The 20,707-nt window shown below is 36.2% G+C and overlaps 1 protein-coding gene across 1 annotated transcript; it reads right to left on the reverse strand.

The window, feature by feature from the left end:
- Window positions 1-15,510: 15,510 nt before the first annotated feature.
- LOC127094257 (uncharacterized) lies at window positions 15,511-20,094 on the reverse strand. The gene is made up of 2 exons (XM_051033113.1): window positions 19,887-20,094; window positions 15,511-15,755 (listed from the first exon to the last, which is right to left on the reverse strand). The coding sequence occupies exons 1-2, from the start codon at window positions 20,092-20,094 to the stop codon at window positions 15,511-15,513; spliced, it is 453 nt and encodes a 150-aa protein (XP_050889070.1).
- Between the last annotated feature and the right edge of the window lie 613 nt (window positions 20,095-20,707).

Raw genomic sequence — 20,707 nt, forward strand, 5'->3', positions numbered from 1 at the left:
AAGTTGGTTGATGGTGGTTGACCAGAGGAATTCATCTCATCAAAACTAGGGGTCCCTAGACCCTATCTCCTACAATTTTTATCATATGAAAATGATTCAAAGAGAAAAGTTACTCTAAATGACATTCCAAACAACTTTCATGTCGAGGTCTAGAGATGATTTTTCTTTGAAAGTCATTTTTTATGGTGAAAAATTATAGGTCTTTTTGTCTAAACCCTAATTTGGAGGTCAACTTCCTAAGGCCATAACTTGCTCAATTTTTAAGAGATGAAATATTTCCAAGTTACACAATCAAATTCATGGTGTCTACTTCAACTTTTATATTTTGAGGAAGAGCTAATTCAACTTTTATGAGCATGTTATATGAGGACATATTATAGGTCATTTTGGACCAATACCATTGAACAAGCGATTTTCCTCAACTTCAAAAATGCATAACTCCTTCATATCAAATCCTAATGAGGTCAAATTTGTGACCATTTTGAATGAATTTGAAATAGATACAACGTTTATGAAGGAACTTTTCTCATTTGAAACTCACACACGAAGTTAGCCAAGGTGGAATAAGTGAACATATGGTTTGACACTTAGAAAATATTTTGATATGTTAAAATTTCCAAACTTCCACCTCAGAATTCATCATGATACAAGTTTCAAATGAAAAAAGTGTTTAACATGAAAGTTGTTCCTCTTCACCTAACCTTTCCAAAAAGTCTAATTTCATACATTTTGGACAAGATTTGAATGGATTGCACATGTATTGAACATTGCATCATCATTTGGCAAAGATCAAACTTCAAACTTCCATATACATTTGCCTTGCATCCCAAGATGATTTCATACTTGCTCACACTCAATCATGGACAAAAAGGAATGATCTCATGGGTTTGTACATGCCCATGCACCCATGCATCACTCATTCCCAATTTTGGAAACTCACTTGTAAGGTGCAAGTAACACTTGAATTTGCTATAAATAGAGGCCCATATGCTCAGAATTAAGGACTCCTTCGCGCCAACTTTGATCCCAAACACCAAACCCTTCCGTTTGAGACGATAATCCTGAGAATTTCCTTTGGAAATTGAGTTTGAATCTCACTGTTTTGAGATTCAAAACTCCAGGGATCCAAGACCTTTTGTGCATTCTAATCTACTTTTGCAAGCATCCTGAGTAAGATCAAGCACGAGCCAAAGCAAGAACAAGTGAATCCAGACCTGCATTGAAGGTATTTTCCAGAAAATTTCATCTCTTCGATTCTCACTCAAATCTTTATAATTCTCTTGGATCCTTGGTTGTTCGAAGTCCTACCAATGTAGGCAACAAGATTGAGTTGCTTTGAGGTTAAATCAAAGTAACTCAGTTCATGCACCTCAAATTTCAACTCCTTGTATCTCTCAATATACTTGGAGTTAGGATAAATTGAGGCAATATTCGTGCTCAGTGCCATTTTTACTTTAAAATCATATCCTTCTTTTTTATTTTAGTGATGGCTATGATTGGACCAGTCCGGCGAGGCTCGCATGAGAAGGAGACTGGAGATTTGCTCTGGTGGTGAGATGGCAAGGTCCAGAGCCACATGATATGTTTGATTTGTTTTAATCACGAGCGTTGCTTTGAATTACCAAGTTTGTGGCGCGCTGACTAGAGTCCACAATGGATTGCGCGCTTATGGCCACTTGATCTGCCACCTTAATTAATGGGAGAGATCAAATGGTCCACGTTTTTCCTGATTATTTGATTTTCATTTTATTTGTGTTATTTTTATTAATTCATATTAATTTTAATATTGATCAAAAAAATATGAGAGTTTCACCAAAAAAATTTAAATAAATTCCCCTTTCACTTTCTGAATTAAAATTATTTTTTGGATCATTATTAATATTTTTCATGATTTAATTGATTTTGTGAATATTTTTAATTGTTTAAAAATAGTTTCAAGTTTCTAAAAAATATGAAATTTTTTCTCCAAGTTCCTTTGACCTTGTTTGACCTATGATAAATCTCACGACCATTTATTTGGTATTTTGATGAGGTTTTAGGAAATTGACCAACCATAATTTAATTTAATGCATATTTTAATTGTTTTTTAATTGATTAAATGCCAAATAAATTGTGTTGAGCTTCTATTATTGACTTGTTGAGTTTGACTTGTGTTGTTGGGCCTTGGTCAAGATTGATTTGACTTTGTTAAGTTAAGATCATTGGATTTAAGGGATTGATGAAATGTACATTTCATCTCCCAAAATGAATGAATGATCTTAATTTGGTAAAAGTCCTCCTTTGGCCAATTTGTGTTGATTCCATTCCCCCTCCCTCTTCATCTCATTCCCCTTCTTGGTCAAGATTGATTTGACTTTGTTAAGTTAAGATCATTGGATTTAAGGGATTGATGAAATGTACATTTCATCTCCCAAAATGAATGAATGATCTTAATTTGGTAAAAGTCCTCCTTTGGCCAATTTGTGTTGATTCCATTCCCCCTCCCTCTTCATCTCATTCCCCTTCTTTATTCATTCATGTCATGGACCTATGATATCTCTATATCCTAAGGCTATTTGATTGCAAAATCAACATGAGTATGGATGAGATTAGGTCCACTATTTTGCATATTCTTTTTGTGTGTGGTATGTTTCATGAGCATAGCCCATTATACTATGTCCGTAACATACATTAACACCAAAATTCTATTGTCTGACATCAAATAGTTGTGACTTCTACATAAGTCCAATTACGATTTCTTAACATAGTGCTAAATTTGTGACACAAAAGGCATAACATTCTAGTAAGTCAGATTGTACGTCTCCCCTCTTTCATGGTATTGTGTGGAAACTTGGCCTTTTTTACTTCCTTTGGAAGAGATCTTGGTTCAAGGATCCATGCTTGTGAATAGTGGGTTGAGTGTTCTCCAAAGAATGACTTAAACTATACAAAGCAAAAGCAATACTAACTTCTAATCAACTAACAACTAACATTTAATTTCAAGCCATTTACTTTTATGCACTTTAATTTCAAGCTTGATTCATTTTCCATTATTCATACCATTCAATTCGTTTACTTTAATACCATTTTCACTTTGCCCACTTGGGCCATAATTTGTGTTTGTATATACTTGTTTGTTTGTGTGGTCTTTTGACCTTAATGTACATAATAAGAACACAAAACCCTAAAAATCATTTTGTGTGGACTGTTGGAGTTGATCTGAAACATTTGACTTAGACTTAGGCAACACTCCCTATGCAAAGGACTTGGCCAATGCCAACTTTCATGAAACCAAGTGCTTACGAAGTGAACATTCATCTGATACAATATTGAAGATCTATTTGAGTTCATCTGCAACATGATCATATTGAAGCTATTATTTTAAACCCATGCCTAATGCCTACCTTTGAAGTCATCTGATACATGGGAAATTTTGAAGAATATAATGGAGTTTCTAAGCTTGGATGTGGATATATTTATTTGATGCCTTGGTCTTTACCTTGTTATTTGTGTATTGACATTGCTTGATTCTGAAGTCCAAAAGAAATTTGGGTTTCTATATGACATTCTTGTCTATTGGATTGCAGCCCATTAGTCATATCTTTTCAACTCTTAACTTTTAAATTCGTACTTAGGATTAGTCTCTTCATCTCCTCCCTATTTCTTTAATTTCAAAATCTCTCCCTCCTTTTAAAATCTTCTTTGCTTGTGATTTCTAAACTTTGACCATATTGCAAATTAGAAACTTTGGCCCTATGCCATTGCATTTTCAAACTCTTTTTCTTAAATAAACTTGTAAATAAATCTAATCATATTGAATTAAAATTTCAAAAGCCAAAAAGAACTAACACTCATTCAAACCTTTTTAGGCCTTTTGTGCCTCTTTCGAACTTAAAATTTTGTTAAAAGCAACTCATTCAGTTTGAAATTGATACCATGAACTACGAGGTTTTGATCCCTCATTTTATGTTGGTAGGCACAAGTCCGAAGGCCTTGTCAAACACAAAAATATAATTAATAAATTCTTTTCTCACCCCCCACTCCATTTATTGCAAACATCATTTGTACAAAAACACATATGCACACAAGAAAGGGCTCCCTAGGAGTACCTAGGACACTTTGGGTGCTAACACCTTCCCTCTGTGTAACCAACCCCCTTACCTGTAATCTCTGGCATTTTATTAGTTTTGATTTGAAAACTTCTTATCTTTTGGGTTTTATTCCTACCTTTCCATTTTCTTTTAGAAACAATAAAAGCGTGGTGGGGAGTCTGGTTTTATTGACGTCTAGCTTATCCATAGATTGATGATCATGAATTTACTACTACAAGTACGCGCAAAGGTGACGCGAGATTGCTGCACAAGTTATTCCTCCGTTGGAGGAGAGAGAAATGAAAAAGCTATTTTTGAAGACATTAAGTATGTTCTATTATGATCGGATAGTCGCAAGTGCGCGTAGTGACTTTACTGAAATGATGAATATGAGTTTGAGATTAGAAGAAGGTGTCCGTGAAGGACAGTTGAAAGAAGGTAGTTCATCTGATAATTCCAGAAAATATGGGATTGGTTTACCCAAGAAGAAGGAACATGATGCAAACGCTATCTCGCAAGAGAGATATAGAAGACTTCCGAAGAACAGTCAATGCCATCAACATGTGGCATCTGTAACCCCAATGATCAATTTTGCTCTAGTTGCTCAAGCATCACCGAGTTATCAATCGTGTTTCCAACAATGCGTGAATCAACCGAATCAACAAAATCGTACCCAGAGACATGTACAGTTTGACCCCATTCCATTGACGTATACATAATTGTTTCCGGCTTTAATTAAGAAGAATTTGGTGCAAACAAGGACTCCATCGGTTGTTCTGAAAGAGCTTCCATGGTGGTATAAACCTGACCAACATTGTGCATTCCACCAAGGAGAACCAGACCATGATATTGAGAATTATTTCTCCTTGAAGGTTGAGGTAAGAAGGTTAATGCAAAGTATTATTTTGTCATTTGAAGATTCTAATCCCAATGTACAAGCTAATTCACTGCCCAAACATGACAATGCAACTATGAATATGGTCGAAGGATGTCCAAGAAAGTATTGAGTTTTTGACGTCAATCTAATCAGAAGGTCCTTGGTTGAAATGCATACTACTTTATGTGAGTTGATATATTATGAGCATGAGCATGCTTTTTGCCAAGTTTGTTCCACAGATCCCCGAGGATGTGCTATTATGAAAAGAGACTTGCAAGAGATGTTAGATCAGAATCTTATTCAGGTAACAAGGGACATAAATGAAGATGAGCATGAGGTGAACTTCATAGTTCCCCGTTTTAATCTCCTAGAACCAGTTGTGATTGCATATGATGGTCAAAAGACCGTTATTTCTCCATTGATTATTCATTTGGAGGGCCCTATGCCTTACGAGTGTGATTAAGATGTGCCTTACAAGTATAATGCTACTATGGTAAAAGACGATAAAGAAGTGCCTATTCCTAATTTTCTGTCTGTTTTGAACATCACCGATGTAAGTGGTGTGACTCGAAGTGGTCGCATATTTACTGCACAACTTCTAAGAGGATTGAAGACGTGATGATAGAGAAATCAAGTTCAGAGAAAACTCCTGTTATATAAGTCAGCCAATCCAATACTGTGAATCAGAATGATGATCAAGATGAAGTGCTGAAATTGATCAAGAAGAGTGATTTCAATATGGTGGACCAATTGTTGCATACTCCGTCCAAGATATCTGTGTTATCCCTACTGATGAGTTCAGAAGCACACCAAGAAGCTTTGCAGAAAGTCCTAGAGCATGCCTATTGTAGCGGTAAATTCATGATCATCAAGCTATGGATAAGCTAGAGATCAAATAGTAAGAGTCGCCACTACGCTTTTATTGTTTCCAAACGAAAAGGGAAAAAGTACGAACAAAACGCAAAAGTAAGAAGTTTTAAAATCAAAACTAATAAAATGTCAGAGATTACAGGTAAGGGGGTTGGTTACACAGAGGGAAGGTGTTAGCACCCAAAGTGTCCTAGGTACTCCTAGGGAGCCCATTTTGTGTGCATATGTACTTGGTATAAAGTGATGTTTACAAACAAACAGAATGGGGGGATGAGTAAAGAATTCATTAATTATATTTTTGTGTTTGACAAGACCTTCGGTATTGTGCCTATGTACCAACATAAAAATGAGGGATCAAAACCTCATAGTTCGTGATACAAATTTCAAAGTGGATGCATTTCTTTTAACAAAAATTAAGTTTGAAAGGCACAAAGGCCTAAAAATGGTTTGAATGAGTTAGTTCCTTTTGGCTTTTTTGAAAGTTTAAGTCAAGTATAGTTAAGTTTATTTACAAGTTTAATTTAAGAAAATAAGTTTGAAAATGCAATGGCATAAGGCCAAAGTTTCTATCCTTTTTTACAAAGTGGTCAAAGTTTAGAACAAAACAAGTTCAAACAAAGAAGATTTTGAAAAGGGAGGGATAGATTTGAAATTAAAGAAATGGGGGAGAAGATTAAGAGACTACCCTATGTACAAAATTAAGAGTTTAGAGTTGAAAAGATCTGACCAAATGGGTAGCAATCCAATAGACAAAAATGTCAATAGAAACCCAGAATTCCCTTGGACTTTTAGAATCAAGCAACACACAAATGCAAAATTATATTATCTTGAAGAGAAAGGCATCAAATAAAGATGGCCACATCCAAGCTTTAGCCACTCCATGATATTCTTCAAAGTATCCCATGTAACAGATGAATTCCACAAGTCACAGGTTCACAATAACAACTTCACAATGATCATGTTGCATATGAACTTAGAGAGATCTTGAATGATGTATCAGATGAAGTTTCAAATTGCAAGCACTTGGTTTCTCAACAAGTTGGCATTGACCAAGTCCTTTTGCATAGGAAGGTTGCCTAGACTCTAAGTCCATTTGTCCAAGATCAAGCCAACAGTCCACACAATTTTTTTAGGGTTTTTGTTGTTATTATGTACATTAATGGTCAAAGACCACACAAACAAGCAAAGTATACACAAACAAAATATATCACACAATATGGTCCAAGTGGACAAAGTGAAAATTGCATTAACATAAACAATTAGAATGATATGAACAATGGCAAATGAAATAAAATGCTAAAAGTAAATTGCATTAAGATAAATGGCTTGAATTTAAATGTTAGTAGTTAATAGGTTAGAATTTAGTATTGTTTTGCTTTTGCTTTTCATTTTAAGACATTCTTTGGAGAACACTCAACCCACTTATCACAAGCATGGATCCTTGAACCAAGACATCTTCCAAAGGAAGGAAAAAAGGCCAGGTTTCCACACAATACCATGAAAGAGGGGAGACTTACAATCTCACTAACTAGAATGCTTATGCCTTTTATGTCATAAATTTAGCGCTATGTTAAGCAATCGTAATTGGACTTACGTAGAAGTCACAACTATTTGAGGTCGGGCAATAGAATTTTGGTGTTAATGCATGTTAGAGACATAGTATAATAGACTATACTCATGAAACATACCACACACAAAAAGAATATGCAAAAGGTGTGGCCTAATCTCATCCATACTCATGTTAATTTTTCAATCAACTAGCCTTAGGATTTTGAGATATCATAGGCCAAATGGAATGAATGAATGAAGAAGGGAAATAAGATGAAGTGGGAGGGGAATGAATCAAAACACAAATTGGTCAAAGGAGGACTTTTACCAAATTAATATCATTCATTCCTTTTGGGAGATGGAATGTACATTCCATCAATCCCCTAAATCCAATGATATTAAGTTGACAAAGTCAAATCAACCTTGACCAAGGCCCAACAACAATAATCAAACTCAAACAAGTCATCACAAGTGGTCAACAAATTTATTTGGCATTTAATCAAATTAAAAATACTAAAATAGTGCATTTAAATTAAATATGGTTTGTCCAATTCCTAAAACCTCATCAAAACACCAAAGAAATGGCCATGAGATTTATCATAGGGCAAACAAGGTCAAAGGACCTTGGAGAAAAAATTCCATAATTTTTGGACATTTAAAAGTATTTTTAAACAATTAAAAACAAATGAAAAATCAATTAAATCATAAAAAATATTAATAATGATCCAAAAAAATAATTTTAATTCAGAATATGAAAGAGGAAAATATTTGAAATTTTTTGGTGAAACTCTCATATTTTTTGGTTCAATATTAAATTTAATATGAATGAATGAAAATAATGCAATTAAAATATCAGAAAAAATGTGGACCACTTAATCTCCCTCATTAATTGAGGTGGCAGATCAAGTGGTCACAAACGCGCTATCCACGAAGGACTCTAGTCAACGCACCATAACCTTGGTAATTCAAACCAACACACGAGATTATTTCATTTCACAAGGATCTTGTGGCTCAGAACCATCCAGCTCACCATCGGCGTCCAAAGACCGGTCGTCTTCTCCGGCGACCCTGGCCGGACTGGTTTAGTCATAACCATCACCAAAATTAAAAAGAAGGACATGATTTCAAAGTAAAAATGCCACTGAGCATGAATCTGACCTCAATTCATCCTAACTCCAAGTATATTGAGAGATACATGGAGTCAGAATTTGAGGTACATGAACTGAGTTGCTTCGATTTGGCCTCAAAGCAACTCAATCTTCTTGCCTACATTGGTAGGACTTCAGACAACCAAAGAATCAATAGAATTGATCAAGATTGAGAGAGAATCGAAGAGATCAAAGTTTCTGGAAAATACCTTCAATCTAGGTCTGGATCCAACTGTTCTTGCCTTGGCTCGTGCTTGATCTCACTCCAAATGTTTGTAGAAGAAGAATTGAACACACAAGAGGTCTTGGATCCCTGGAGTTTTAAATTTCAAAACAGTGAAAATTCAAACTCAAATTCAAGTGAATTTATCAGGATTATCCTTTGGAATGAGAGGGTTAGAGGTTTGGGATCAAAGCTGGCGTTAATGTGTATGAAATGCTGAGCATATGAGGCTTTATTTATAGCTGAAACCATTGATATTTGCGCACTTGAAATCACTTTCCAAAATTGGTCATTGATGATGCATGGGTGCATGGGCGCATACAGTCCCATGAAATCGTTGCCTTAGGTCCAAAAATGAGTGTGAGAGAGTCTGAAACCAACTTGGATTGCAAGGCAAGTGTGTGTGAAGATTTGAAGTTTGATCCTTGCCAAATGATGATACCATGTTCAAGCCATGCGCAGCCTATACATTCCTTGTCCAAAATGGATAAATTTGAGCTCTTTGGAAAGGTGAGATGAAGAGGAACAACTTTCATGTTCAACACTTTTTAATTTGGAGCTTGGAACATGAAACAATTTGAGGTGGAAGTTTGGAAATTTTTGACATATCAAATTTTTTCTAAGTGTCAAGCCATATGTCTCAATATTCCACCTTGCTTAACTTTTTATGTGAGCTTTAAATGAGAAACGTGTATTGATAAAAGTTGTAGCTCTCTCAAAGAACTTAAAAATGGTCACCAATTTCATGTCATTTGTATTTGAAATGATAGAGTTATGCATTTTTGAAGTTTGGAAAAATCACTTGATCAATGGCATAGGTCAAAAATGACCTATAATGTAACCTCATATCACATGCTCAAAAAAGTTGAATTAGCTCTCACTCAAAACGTCAAAGTTGAGTTAGACATCTTGAATTTGATTTTACAACTTAGAAACATTTCATCTCATAAAAATTGAGCAAGTTATGGCCTTGGGAAGATGACTTTCAAATTAGGGTTTAGACAAAATGACCTATAATGTTTCAACATAGAAAATGATTTTTCAAGAAAAACTAGCTCTAGGTATAAACACGAAAGTTGTTTGTAATGTCATGTAGAGTAAGTTTTCTCTTGGAATCATTTTCAGAAGTAGATAATATATGTAACTTCAAAAGTGTAGGAGATAGGGTCTAGGGAGACCCAGTTTTCATCAGATGAATTCATCTGGCCAACCACCATCGACCAACTTGCTAATCTTCAATTCTCTTGACTTTCTAGGCTCATGGTAGATAATATATGCATAATATGATGAATTTTGAAGTTTCCCTTGAGAAATTTGATCAATTGCTGAGATAGCTTGTTGGAGAAGTTACTCAAGATACCTAGTCAAACTAGGGTTTCCAATGCAAATCACCCTCAAACTCTTGAAGAAAACTTGATCAATATAACATGTAGTAATCAATGGAACTAATATATGATGCTCATAACCATTCTTGTATCAATTCATGGTTGTGCTCTTTGTCATGAGGGTCTCAAACCCTAGATATGGACTTGATAGATCAATGGAGATCATGCCCTACCTACAAAAGAGTTAGGGAAATGCAAAGACATATTTTTGGTATTTTGGTTAGTGAAATGATAAAATAAAAGTATGATACAATCATATAGTGCTTGATGATCTCTCCCAAAACAAACCCAATGAAAGAGGGGTAAGGAGGATGCCAAGGCATGATCCAAATGCTAATGCTTATGATGAAATTGCATGGGGGATCTTAGTGTCAAAATTAGGGTCTTACAACTATGTGGACCATGACGTGAGAATTGATCAGTTTGATGGCATTGCGGACAATATTACCGCATGTAACAATTTGAGCTTCAGTGATGAAGAGCTTCCCGAGTAGGGGAGGAATCACAATTTGGACCTGCATATCTCTATGAATTGTCAAGAATATGCACTACCCAATGTGTTGGTGGATACTGGATCCTCTTTGAAGTTCTTCCCAAGTCTACATTGTCTAAACTTGCTTACCAAGGTGCTCCGATCAGATTAAGTGGAGTTGTTGTGAAAGCCTTTGATGGCTCAAGGAAGACTTTAATTGGAGAGGTTGATCTCCTGATAAAGATAGGTCCGTGCTTATTTCAAATCACCTTTCAAGTGATGGATATTCATCCCGTCTACAGTTGTCTCTTAGGACGTCAATGGATTCATGAGGCTGGGGTAGTTACATCAACTCTACACCAGAAGCTAAAGTTTATGAAGAATGGGAAGTTAGTGATTGTGGGTGGCGAGCAGGCCATGTTAGTAAGTCATATCTCCTCATTTTCCTATATTGATGTTGACGAAGCTGAAGGAACACTACTTCAAGCTCTTTCTGTTGAGAATATTGAAGGTAGAGAAAAGCAAGAAAGGGGGGTTTGAATTGTTTTCACCGATAATAAAAACTTTTGATAACAAAACACACACGAAAGATAAAGCAATCAACACGGAAGTTTATACTGGTTCACTTGAAATTCAAAGCTACTCCAGTCCACCCGACCAAGGTGATTTCACCTTCAACAAGGACTTAATCCAATAATCTAGAAAGATTACAACAAAAGTGTCTAAGATATCAAAGATCTCTTAGCCCTCTCAAGTCTACAGTCTTCACAAGTCACTTGAGGAAATATTCAACAACTATTTGAGAATTACAAGGAAGTGTTTAGAGCTTCTAGGTAAGCAATTTTAACACAATAAGAACAGTAAAAATTCACACTAAGAGCAACAACTCGTGTGAACAGATTTGAACAAGAATTAAAAATATAGAAATGAGTTTTTCAGTATTCTTGTGTGATTTCTTCGTACTTAGTATGGTGATGATTTTGCTTTTATATAGTGCTTTAAATATAAAGCCGTTGGCTGAAGCATTGATGTGATATCTTTGTCAATGATGGGACTTAATTGACATTAAGTTCGTTGTCCTTTCCATAGCAATTTGGGAGAGTATTTATTCTTTTTCAGTTAAGGATTCATACCAAATATGGAATACTTCGTTACTCAGTCTTGAGGTTGATATGTTTGGCTTGAATCAGAGTGCGCGGAATCCAGATGTTTTTTTCAGTATGTATTCTTCAGATATTTGTTAGAAGTGATTTTCTTCAGAGGTTCTTGATATGTCTTATGTAGGACCTTCTTCGGATGTACGAATCAACAAAGTAACTATGTGTGGAATTCTTCAGATTCAGAGTATCTGAGTCTTCAATCTTTAGATGTTGTGATTGCCATTGTCTTTAGAGTTAGAGCAACTGCTTTATTTGTCTTTAAGTCAACTGTTCTAGACTTGTGTGATGTTAGATGTTGTCTTATCAGATCCATTTTCTGTTATAGTCCTGCATACTTAGATAAATTCGTTAGGGTACGAATTTGTTTCATCCTTTGTTATCATCAAATCTTTAGAGATAAATTGTAGACCAAAAATCTTGTTCTAACTATCTCCCCCTTTTTGATAATGACAAAAACTTCAGATTGTTGATGAACCAATGATACTTCATAGAATTATAAAGGAGTTATCTCAAAGTCATATTTATGATGACTCCCCCTGAGATATGCAATCTCCCCCTAAATTAGATGCTTAAAAAGGTTCAGAGGTTCTTACCAGATCTCCTTAAGTTGTATAACTTGTTTCTCAGATGTTTTACTTAGATACTTCTTGTATAACTTTAGACTTCATAATAATAGTTTTTAAATGTGCGGAGTGCATTATGAGGCATAAATATTATTTCATCAGAGGCTGCTTAGTTGATTCTCCCCCTTTTTATCAGACTCAAAAAGACATAGCAAGGTAATTAGAGGCAAAACAATATTTCATTGATAAGAGAAAAGTACAGATAAGAGAGAGAAGAAAAACTTAGAAGAAAAACATAAAATTTAAACACTTATAGAAATATAGAATATCAATCCTACGTGTGCCTAAGGGTTCGGAGGAGGCGGCATCCTCTGCAGCAGCTGAGTCAGCAGATTCTGAATGTTGGAGTTGACAGAATCCTGTTGATCCAGTCTGGCTCTCACAATCTATTTCTCTTTCTGTAGTTCCTCCATAGTCTTCAGCACCAGTGGAGCAAAGTCAGAGTGAGATTATTCCCCATGAGTCAGAGCAGTGTCCTTAGGCTTGGCAGTTTCTTCCGCAACAATATGGGCTGCTACTTCAGCTTCAGCAGGAGCAACAGCCTCAGCAGCGACCTTTTTTGCAGCTTCTATTCTTGCTTTCTCTTATTCTTCTAATCGAGCCTTTTCCTCAGTTTCTCTACGAGCTCTCTTATTTTCCTCTCTGGCTAGACGGGCCTGTAGCCTCTATCTAGCTTCTCTGCTAAAGTCATTTCTGACTTGTTCAGAGAGGCCTTTCAGCTTGAAAGCCTCACATGTCATCCATTTGATTACTCTATTCCAGTGAATCCTCACTGTAGAGGCATCAATGATTTTAGAGTTCTCAAACAATGATCTGAGCTTTTCCACTGAAGACTCAGCGAGTAAGGCGACTACCTCTTCCAGAGTGGGGAAGGTGGGTTCAAGTTCAGAGGTAGGAAGGATAGGTTCTGGTGGGGTGGGGATGGTTTCAGTGGGAGGGTCATATATTTGGGTAATAGGGTTTTCAGAGGGAGTTTCAGTGTGATGTTTAGAAGGTGGTGTTGTTGGGTGTTCAGATGGGAAAGGGATGGAGGTTTGTGGCTCATATGGGTTTTTAGTATAGAGGGCGTGAGCTTGGAGTTACACAAGAGTAGGGGATTGAGGCTCAGATGGTTCAAGCTGGTCAAAGTTAGATAAGATGTTATAGTAAGGTGGAGATGAGGGAGTAGAAGAGGGTGGTGATATGGGTTCATTGAATAGTAGGGCCTTAAATATGGGTAGTGTTATGGTGGTGAGATTAAAATTGTGAAAGGGAGGTGAGGGTGGGTTAGAGGTATGAGATACAAAAGGATTTGTGGTGGATGTTGTGGGTTCAGAGCGTGTGTAGATGGGGGATGGTTGAGGTAAGGAAGAAGACAATTGCCTTAATTGTAAAGTAGGAGATTCAGAGGGTTGAGACTTACTTGGACATGAGGAGACCAGAGGCACAACTAGTTTGGATATAAATGGTTCCCCCATCTTTATAGTTTTCTTCTTTGACTTTCTTTCAGATGGCTCTCGCATCCTCTTCATGAAATTGGGTGGATGTTCAGGTAGCCAATCCACCGAGAAGTCAGAGATGTCTACCCCTAGATTTTCCAGGTCTCGTAGATAGTGGGCGATAACCTCTAGGGATCTATCTTAGAGAACAAATATAGACCATTGGGTATCTTCCCCTGATCCTTCATAGCTTTCCAAGAGGTGTCCAGAGATGGCTTGACCAGAACTCTCTCAATGATGCCCATGCTCTTAAGATTTCTTGAGTTCAGAGGCTTTCTGATGTCTACCGTCACATCTTTCATCAAATTGTGGGATATCAGATGATCCATCAATCCACTTTCTATCAGAACGTCGGAGATTAGCCTTCCCAGAGGAATGTAGTTTCTGGGCTTCATGTGGTTTCTGGTATCCCTGATGGAGTCCCTCAGATATTTGAATAGTAGGGCTGGCAGATTCAGGTTGAGTCATTTGTGGAGGTAGTAGAGGATGCATTTTTGGTTAGTGTTGATGTAATCTGACGAGTTTGATGTTGGGCGGTGATGAATAGTACCCAGAATAATCTTCAGCCAAACTCTAAGATTCTGGTGAAGTTCCTTGTTCTTGAAGGATTTTCCTTCTGCGCTCTGCTTGAATATGGTGGGAATAATATCCTGGGACATGTATTTTTCCCTAGGGTTGATCTTGTAGATTCTTCTTCCCCCAATCTTCTCCATGTTCAGAAGTTTTGTAATTGATATCTCCGTAATAACCATTTTCACCCCCAGAACGTGTGAGACGATGCAATGGTCATCACAATCTGCAAATCTCCAGAACTCCTTGACTAGAAATGTGTAGATTGGACCATAGAGTCTATGAAAGTAGTTTTCCCAACCTTGTTTTCTTAATTCCTCCGTGAGATCAATACCATTTCACTTCATGTTTTCAAAATCCACCAGAGATTCACACAGAACTTCCAGTTTATCAAAAGGAGTTGCAAGATGAATGTGGGTTAGACGATCCAAAATGTGTGGTTCCTTGTAGACTGGAGTTGATATTACAACAGTTATAGTGGTGGTTTACTGGGAAGCATTTGTATGTTGTTCAGTTGATTCCATTTGTTGAGAGAAGTTGTACACTTGTTGTTATTGTGAATCCATGAAGAAGATGAAGAACACTGAAGAATTTTGAGAGAGAGAGAGTTGGTAACAAGGGTTTGTGTTGGATTGTGAGTGAAAAGTGTGTGAGTGTGAGTTGTGTTCTATGCTAGACAGTTGTCTAGAAGATCCAAGGTCAGACGCAAGAGAGGCCACATGTTGATATATCTGACTTTAGGAATACCAAGAGATTTGGCCCTGAGGATTTCTGATTCAGATTACTTCTAACTGGTAGAAATATCAGATTTAGATCCATATTGCAGAAGGTTTTAAGTTAGAGCCTATTTTGACTTTTCAGAAAAGGAGCACATATTTTTGACTCATTTTGGGCAATTTTCCATGTTTAAATGTTTCAGAATGAATGAGAATCTATCTTTAGCTAGGGGTTTTGTGAAGATATCATCCCATTGGTGGTCTGTATCTGTGAATTTTAATGTTATTACCCATTTATGAACATATTCTCTGATAAAATGATATTTAATTTCAATGTGCTTTGCTCTGGAGTGCAAAATAGGGTTCTTGCTTAGACATATGTCACTAGTGTTGTCACCAAAGATAGGAATTTTACTCTCATATTCTGAAGGTCTTCTAGTTGATTCTTCATCCAGAGCATCTGAGTAGTGCATAATGAGACTGAAATATATTCTGCTTCCGCAGTAGAGAGTGATATGGTTAACTGTCTTTTGCTAGCCCAAGAGATAAGGTTTCCTCCTAGAAATTGACAGTTTCCATACGTACTCTTTTGTTCCAATCTATCTCCAGCATAATCTGCATCACAATATCCAGAAAGCATATACTCTGATGTTTTCTCATACATCAGGCCATGGTTAGGTGTTCCTTTTAGATACCTTAGGATTCTCTTAACATCTGTTAGATGAGATTCCCTTGGATATGACTGGAATCTGGCCCAAAGACAAACGCTGAAAAGAATATCTGGTCGTGTAGTAGTCAGTTAGAGAAGAGAGCCAATTATACCACAATAGAGCTTCTGACAAACCTTTTGACTTACCTCTTCTTTCTCTAGAATGCAGGTAGGATGCATGGGAGTCTTTGCTGGTTTACTTTCTGACATTTCAAATTTCTTCAGAATGTCTTTTATGTATTTGCTTTGATATACATATGTAGCGTCTGAAGCTTGGTTGATTTGAATTCCCAGAAAGAATTTTAGTTCTTGCATCAGACTCATTTCAAATTCTGCCTGCATTAACTTAGAAATTCTTGACAAACATAAGGGTTAACAGAACCAAAGATTATATCATCAACATATATCTGACAGATCATGAGGTCATTTCTGATGTTTTTATAAAAGAGTGTAGAGTCAACTTTGCCTCTGATAAAATCATTTTCTAGAAGAAAAGTGCTTAGTCTTTCATACCAACCTCTAGGAGCTTGTTTTAGACCATACATAAACTTTTTCAATTTAAAAACATGTTCTAGACATTTTGAGTTTTCAAAACCTGGAGGTTGATGAACATACACTTCTTCAGAAATATATCAATTCAGAAATGCACTCTTGACATCCATCTGATATGGTTTGGTGGAATAATTTATAGCAAATGATACAAGTAAACGAATAGATTCTAACCTGGTGACTGGAGCAAAGGTTTCGTTGTAGTCAATACCTTCTTGTTGACTATAACCTTGTGCTACCAGTCGTGCTTTGTTTCTGACTACTTCTCCCTTTTCGCTTAGTTTATTTCTATACACCCATTTGGTTCCAATAACGTGGGTACCTTTTGGCTTTGGTACAAGATCCCAATCATCATTCTTTGCAAATTGATCAAGTTCTTCTTTCATTTCCAGAATCCATTCTTTGTCTTGAAGTTCCTCTTCACAGGATGTTGGCTCTATCAGAGATACTAATCCCATAGGGGTTTCCTCATATACTTTGAATGTAGACCTTGTTCTGACAGGTTCATCCTTGGTTCCCAGGATCAACACTTCATAAACATTTAGTCTATTTCTTGATCTTTTCTGTGAGGTTGAGATTTCCGTTGCTTCTAGTGTTTCCCTTTCAGCCTCCTCAGATTCTTTAGTCTTTTCGTCAGAACCTGCAAGTGTTATCTCTAGATCTGCAAGTTTTTCAACTAGCTTTAACTTTTTAGAGTCAAGCTTATCATTAAATCTAACATGTATTGATTCTTCCATAATTTTAGTTTCTGTATTGTATACTCTATAGCCCTTAGAGCATTCTAAGTATCCCAACATAATACCTTTTTGTGCTTTTGAATCAAACTTGTTCAGATTATCTTTAGTGTTTAGGATAAAACAGGAACATCCAAAAGGATGAAAATAAGAAATGTTGGGTTTTCTTCCCTTACACAGTTCATAAGGAGTCTTCTCCAAAATAGGTCTTAATTCTATTATGAATATAACACGATGTATTTACTACTTCAGCCCAGAAGTGCTTAGCCACATTTGTTTCATTGATCATAGTTCTGGCCATTTCTTTGAGAGTCTTATTCTTCCTTTCTACAACCCCATTTTGTTGTGGTGTTCTAGGACAGGGGAAATCATGGGATATTCCATTGGAATAAAAAAGTTCTTCAAAAAATTTGTTTTCAAATTCACCACCATGATCACTTATGACTCTGGTGATCTTAGAGTCAAATTCGTTTTGCACTTTTTAATAGAAACTAGTAAATACAGAGTGTGACTCATTCTTGTATCTTAGAAATTTTACCCATGTCCAGCGACTATAATCATCAACGATGACCAGTCCATACTTCTTACCATTGACTGAAGCTGTCTTAACAGGTCCAAACAAGTCAATATGAAGAAGTTCTAGAGGCTTAGAGGTTGAAACAACATTTTTATTTTTGAAAGTTGTTTTAGAAAATTTTCCTTTTTGGCATGCCTCACAAAGAGCATCTGAAGAAAACTTCAGCTTAGGTAGACCTCTGACTAACTCGAGTTTATTTAGTTGAGAAATTCTCCTCATGCTAATGTGACCCAAGCGTCTATGCCATACTCATTGCTCTTCATTTACAAACATTAAACATTTTACATTTTGATCTTTTAGATCTGAAAGATTAATTTTGTAAATGTTGTTCTTCCTCTTGCCAGTGAAAAGAACTGTTCCATTGTTTTGATTAATTTCTTTGCACGTTTTTTGATTGAAGATTATACCATAACCGTTATAACTTAATTGACTTATGGATAACAGGTTATGCATTAATCCTTCTACGTAAAGAACATCAGAAATAGAGGGAAGAGATCCATTACCAATTGTTCCGGAGCCTCTGATTCTTCCTTTCTGATTTCCTCCAAAGCCTACGAAGCCAACATCTTTAAGTTCTAGGCTTTGGAACATATGCTTTCTTCCCATCATGTGTCACGAGCAACTAGAGTCCAGGTACCATGATTGGTGTCTGAACTCTGCTGCATAGGATATCTGCAACATAGATTATTTTATCTTTTGGTACCCAGAATCTTTTGGGTCCTTTATGATTAGTTCTCCCAGAGTTTCTAGAAACTTTAGGTTTTCTAGCATTAGTAAATTTTTGTGTTTGTGCATGTGTGTAATGATAAGAAAAGGGAGATTTAGGTTTATCATCTACAAAAGGTATTTGCTCATTTTCATCAGAGTCATACCCTATCCCTCTTTTCTTATTTTGACTAACTCCATAAATCATGGAAGCCATTTTGCTTCTTTTTAGCCCATTTTTCAGAAATTTTTGAAACGCTTTTTCATATTTGTATGTGATTGTGTTAGAGGTTTGTGGAGCTTTGGATAGATCTTTTTCAAGTTTTAATCATTTTTTAGTTGAAAATTCATTTTCTTTTTCCAAAACAAAAATGTTGCCTTTTAATTCAGAAACTTCAACCTCAAGCTTATCACATTCTTCAACAGTTTCTTCAAGGACTTTCTTTAGAGCCTTGAATTTCTTTTGAAGCTTCTGAAAGGAGCTTAGAGATTCAGATAAGCAAGATTCAAGGTCAGAGCGAGAGAGATCAGAAAATACCTCTTCAAGATCAGATTCTCTTTCTGATGTACTTCCAGATATGGTAGCCATGAATGCCACATTTTCCTGTTCCTCTTCAGAGTTTGATTATGAGGCATCAAATTCAAAGTCTTCCTAGGTAGCCATGAGTCCCTTCTTAGTTTTGAAGGAGTTTTTCTTGAATCCTTCTTTTCTGGAACTGTGTCTCTTGAGCTTTGGACATTTGCTTCTATAATGTCCTGGTTCTTTACATTCATAGCATGTTACCTCTTTGTTTGGTCTGCTTCTGGAAGTTGATTTTGAGCAATCTCCCTTCTGTCTTGGTCTTCTGAAGTTATTGTTCCTTTTTTCCAAAGTTGTTTAACTCTTCTGGTTAGAAGAGATAGCTCTTCTTCATCATCAAAATCATCCTTTTCAGATTCATCATTGTCTTCTTCTTTAGCTTGAAAGGCTTTGTTCCTTTCTGGCTTGCGTCTTTCAGATCTAGACTTCAGAGCCACATATTTGCTTTTATTTTGGGGCTCGTCTTCCTCTAGTTCTATCTCATGACTCCTAAGGGAGCTGATGCGTTCTTCCAGGCTTATGTTGTTCAGATCTTTTGATAGCTTCAATTCAGTGACCATAGGTCTCCACTTCTTTGGCAAGCTTCTAACAATCTTTTTCACATGATCTATGGTTGTGTAGCCCTTGTCCAGAAGCTTGAGTCTTGAAATTAAAGTTTGAAATCTAGAAAATATTACCTCTACAGCTTCATCATCCTCCATCTTGAATGCTTCATATTTTTGAATAAGAACCAGAGCCTTTGTCTCTTTCACTTGAGTGTTGCCTTCGTGGGTCATCTTTAAGGAGTCAAGTATTTCTTTAGCAGTTTCCCTGTTGGTGATCTTTTCATATTCATTGTAGGACATGGCATTCAATAGTATTTTTCTTGCTTTGTGGTGATTTTTGAAATCACGCTTCTGATCATCAGTTATTTTATTTATTGCAATAGCAATACCAACATCAGATATAGGTGGTTCATAGCCAATTGTAATTATGTCCAATAAATCAGCGTCATAAGCCAGGAAGAAACTTTCGATTTTGTCTTTCCAATAATCAAACATCTCTCCATCGAACACTGGAGGTTTAACATTGTAGCTGTCTCTTTCATTGGTGTTAGCCATTATGTTTTTCTCACATTGGATCTTCTCTACACTGTTAAGTGTTTGATTTGAAAATCAATAATAGAGCCGAAGCTCTGATACCAATTGAAGGAAGAGAAAAACAAGAAAGGGGTTTGAATTGTTTTCACTGATAATAATTTTTTTCCTAACAAGACACACACGAAAGATAAAGCAATCAACACAGAAGTTTATCCTGGTTCGCTTGAAATTCAAAGCTACTCCAGTCCACTCGGCCAAGGTGATTTTGCCTTCAAACAGGACTTAATCCAATAATCTAGAAAGATTACAACAAAAGCGTCTAAGAGAACAAAGATCTCTTAGCCCTCTCAAGCCTACATACTTCACAAGTCACTTGAGAAATATTCAACAACTATTTGAGAATTACAAGGAACTGTTTAGTGCTTCTAGGTAAGCAATTTTAACACAATAAGAACAGTAAAAATTCACACTAAGAGCAACAAATCGCGTGAATAGATTTGAGCAAGAATTAAAAATATAGAAATGATTTTTTCAGTATTCTTGTGTGATTTCTTCGTACTTAGTATGATGATGATTTTACCTTTATATAGTGCTTCGAATATGAAGTCGTTAGTTGAAGCATTGATGTGATATC

The sequence above is a fragment of the Lathyrus oleraceus genome, chromosome 6 (genome assembly GCF_024323335.1).
Source record: "Lathyrus oleraceus cultivar Zhongwan6 chromosome 6, CAAS_Psat_ZW6_1.0, whole genome shotgun sequence".
In the NCBI taxonomy this organism is placed as follows: domain Eukaryota; kingdom Viridiplantae; phylum Streptophyta; class Magnoliopsida; order Fabales; family Fabaceae; genus Lathyrus; species Lathyrus oleraceus.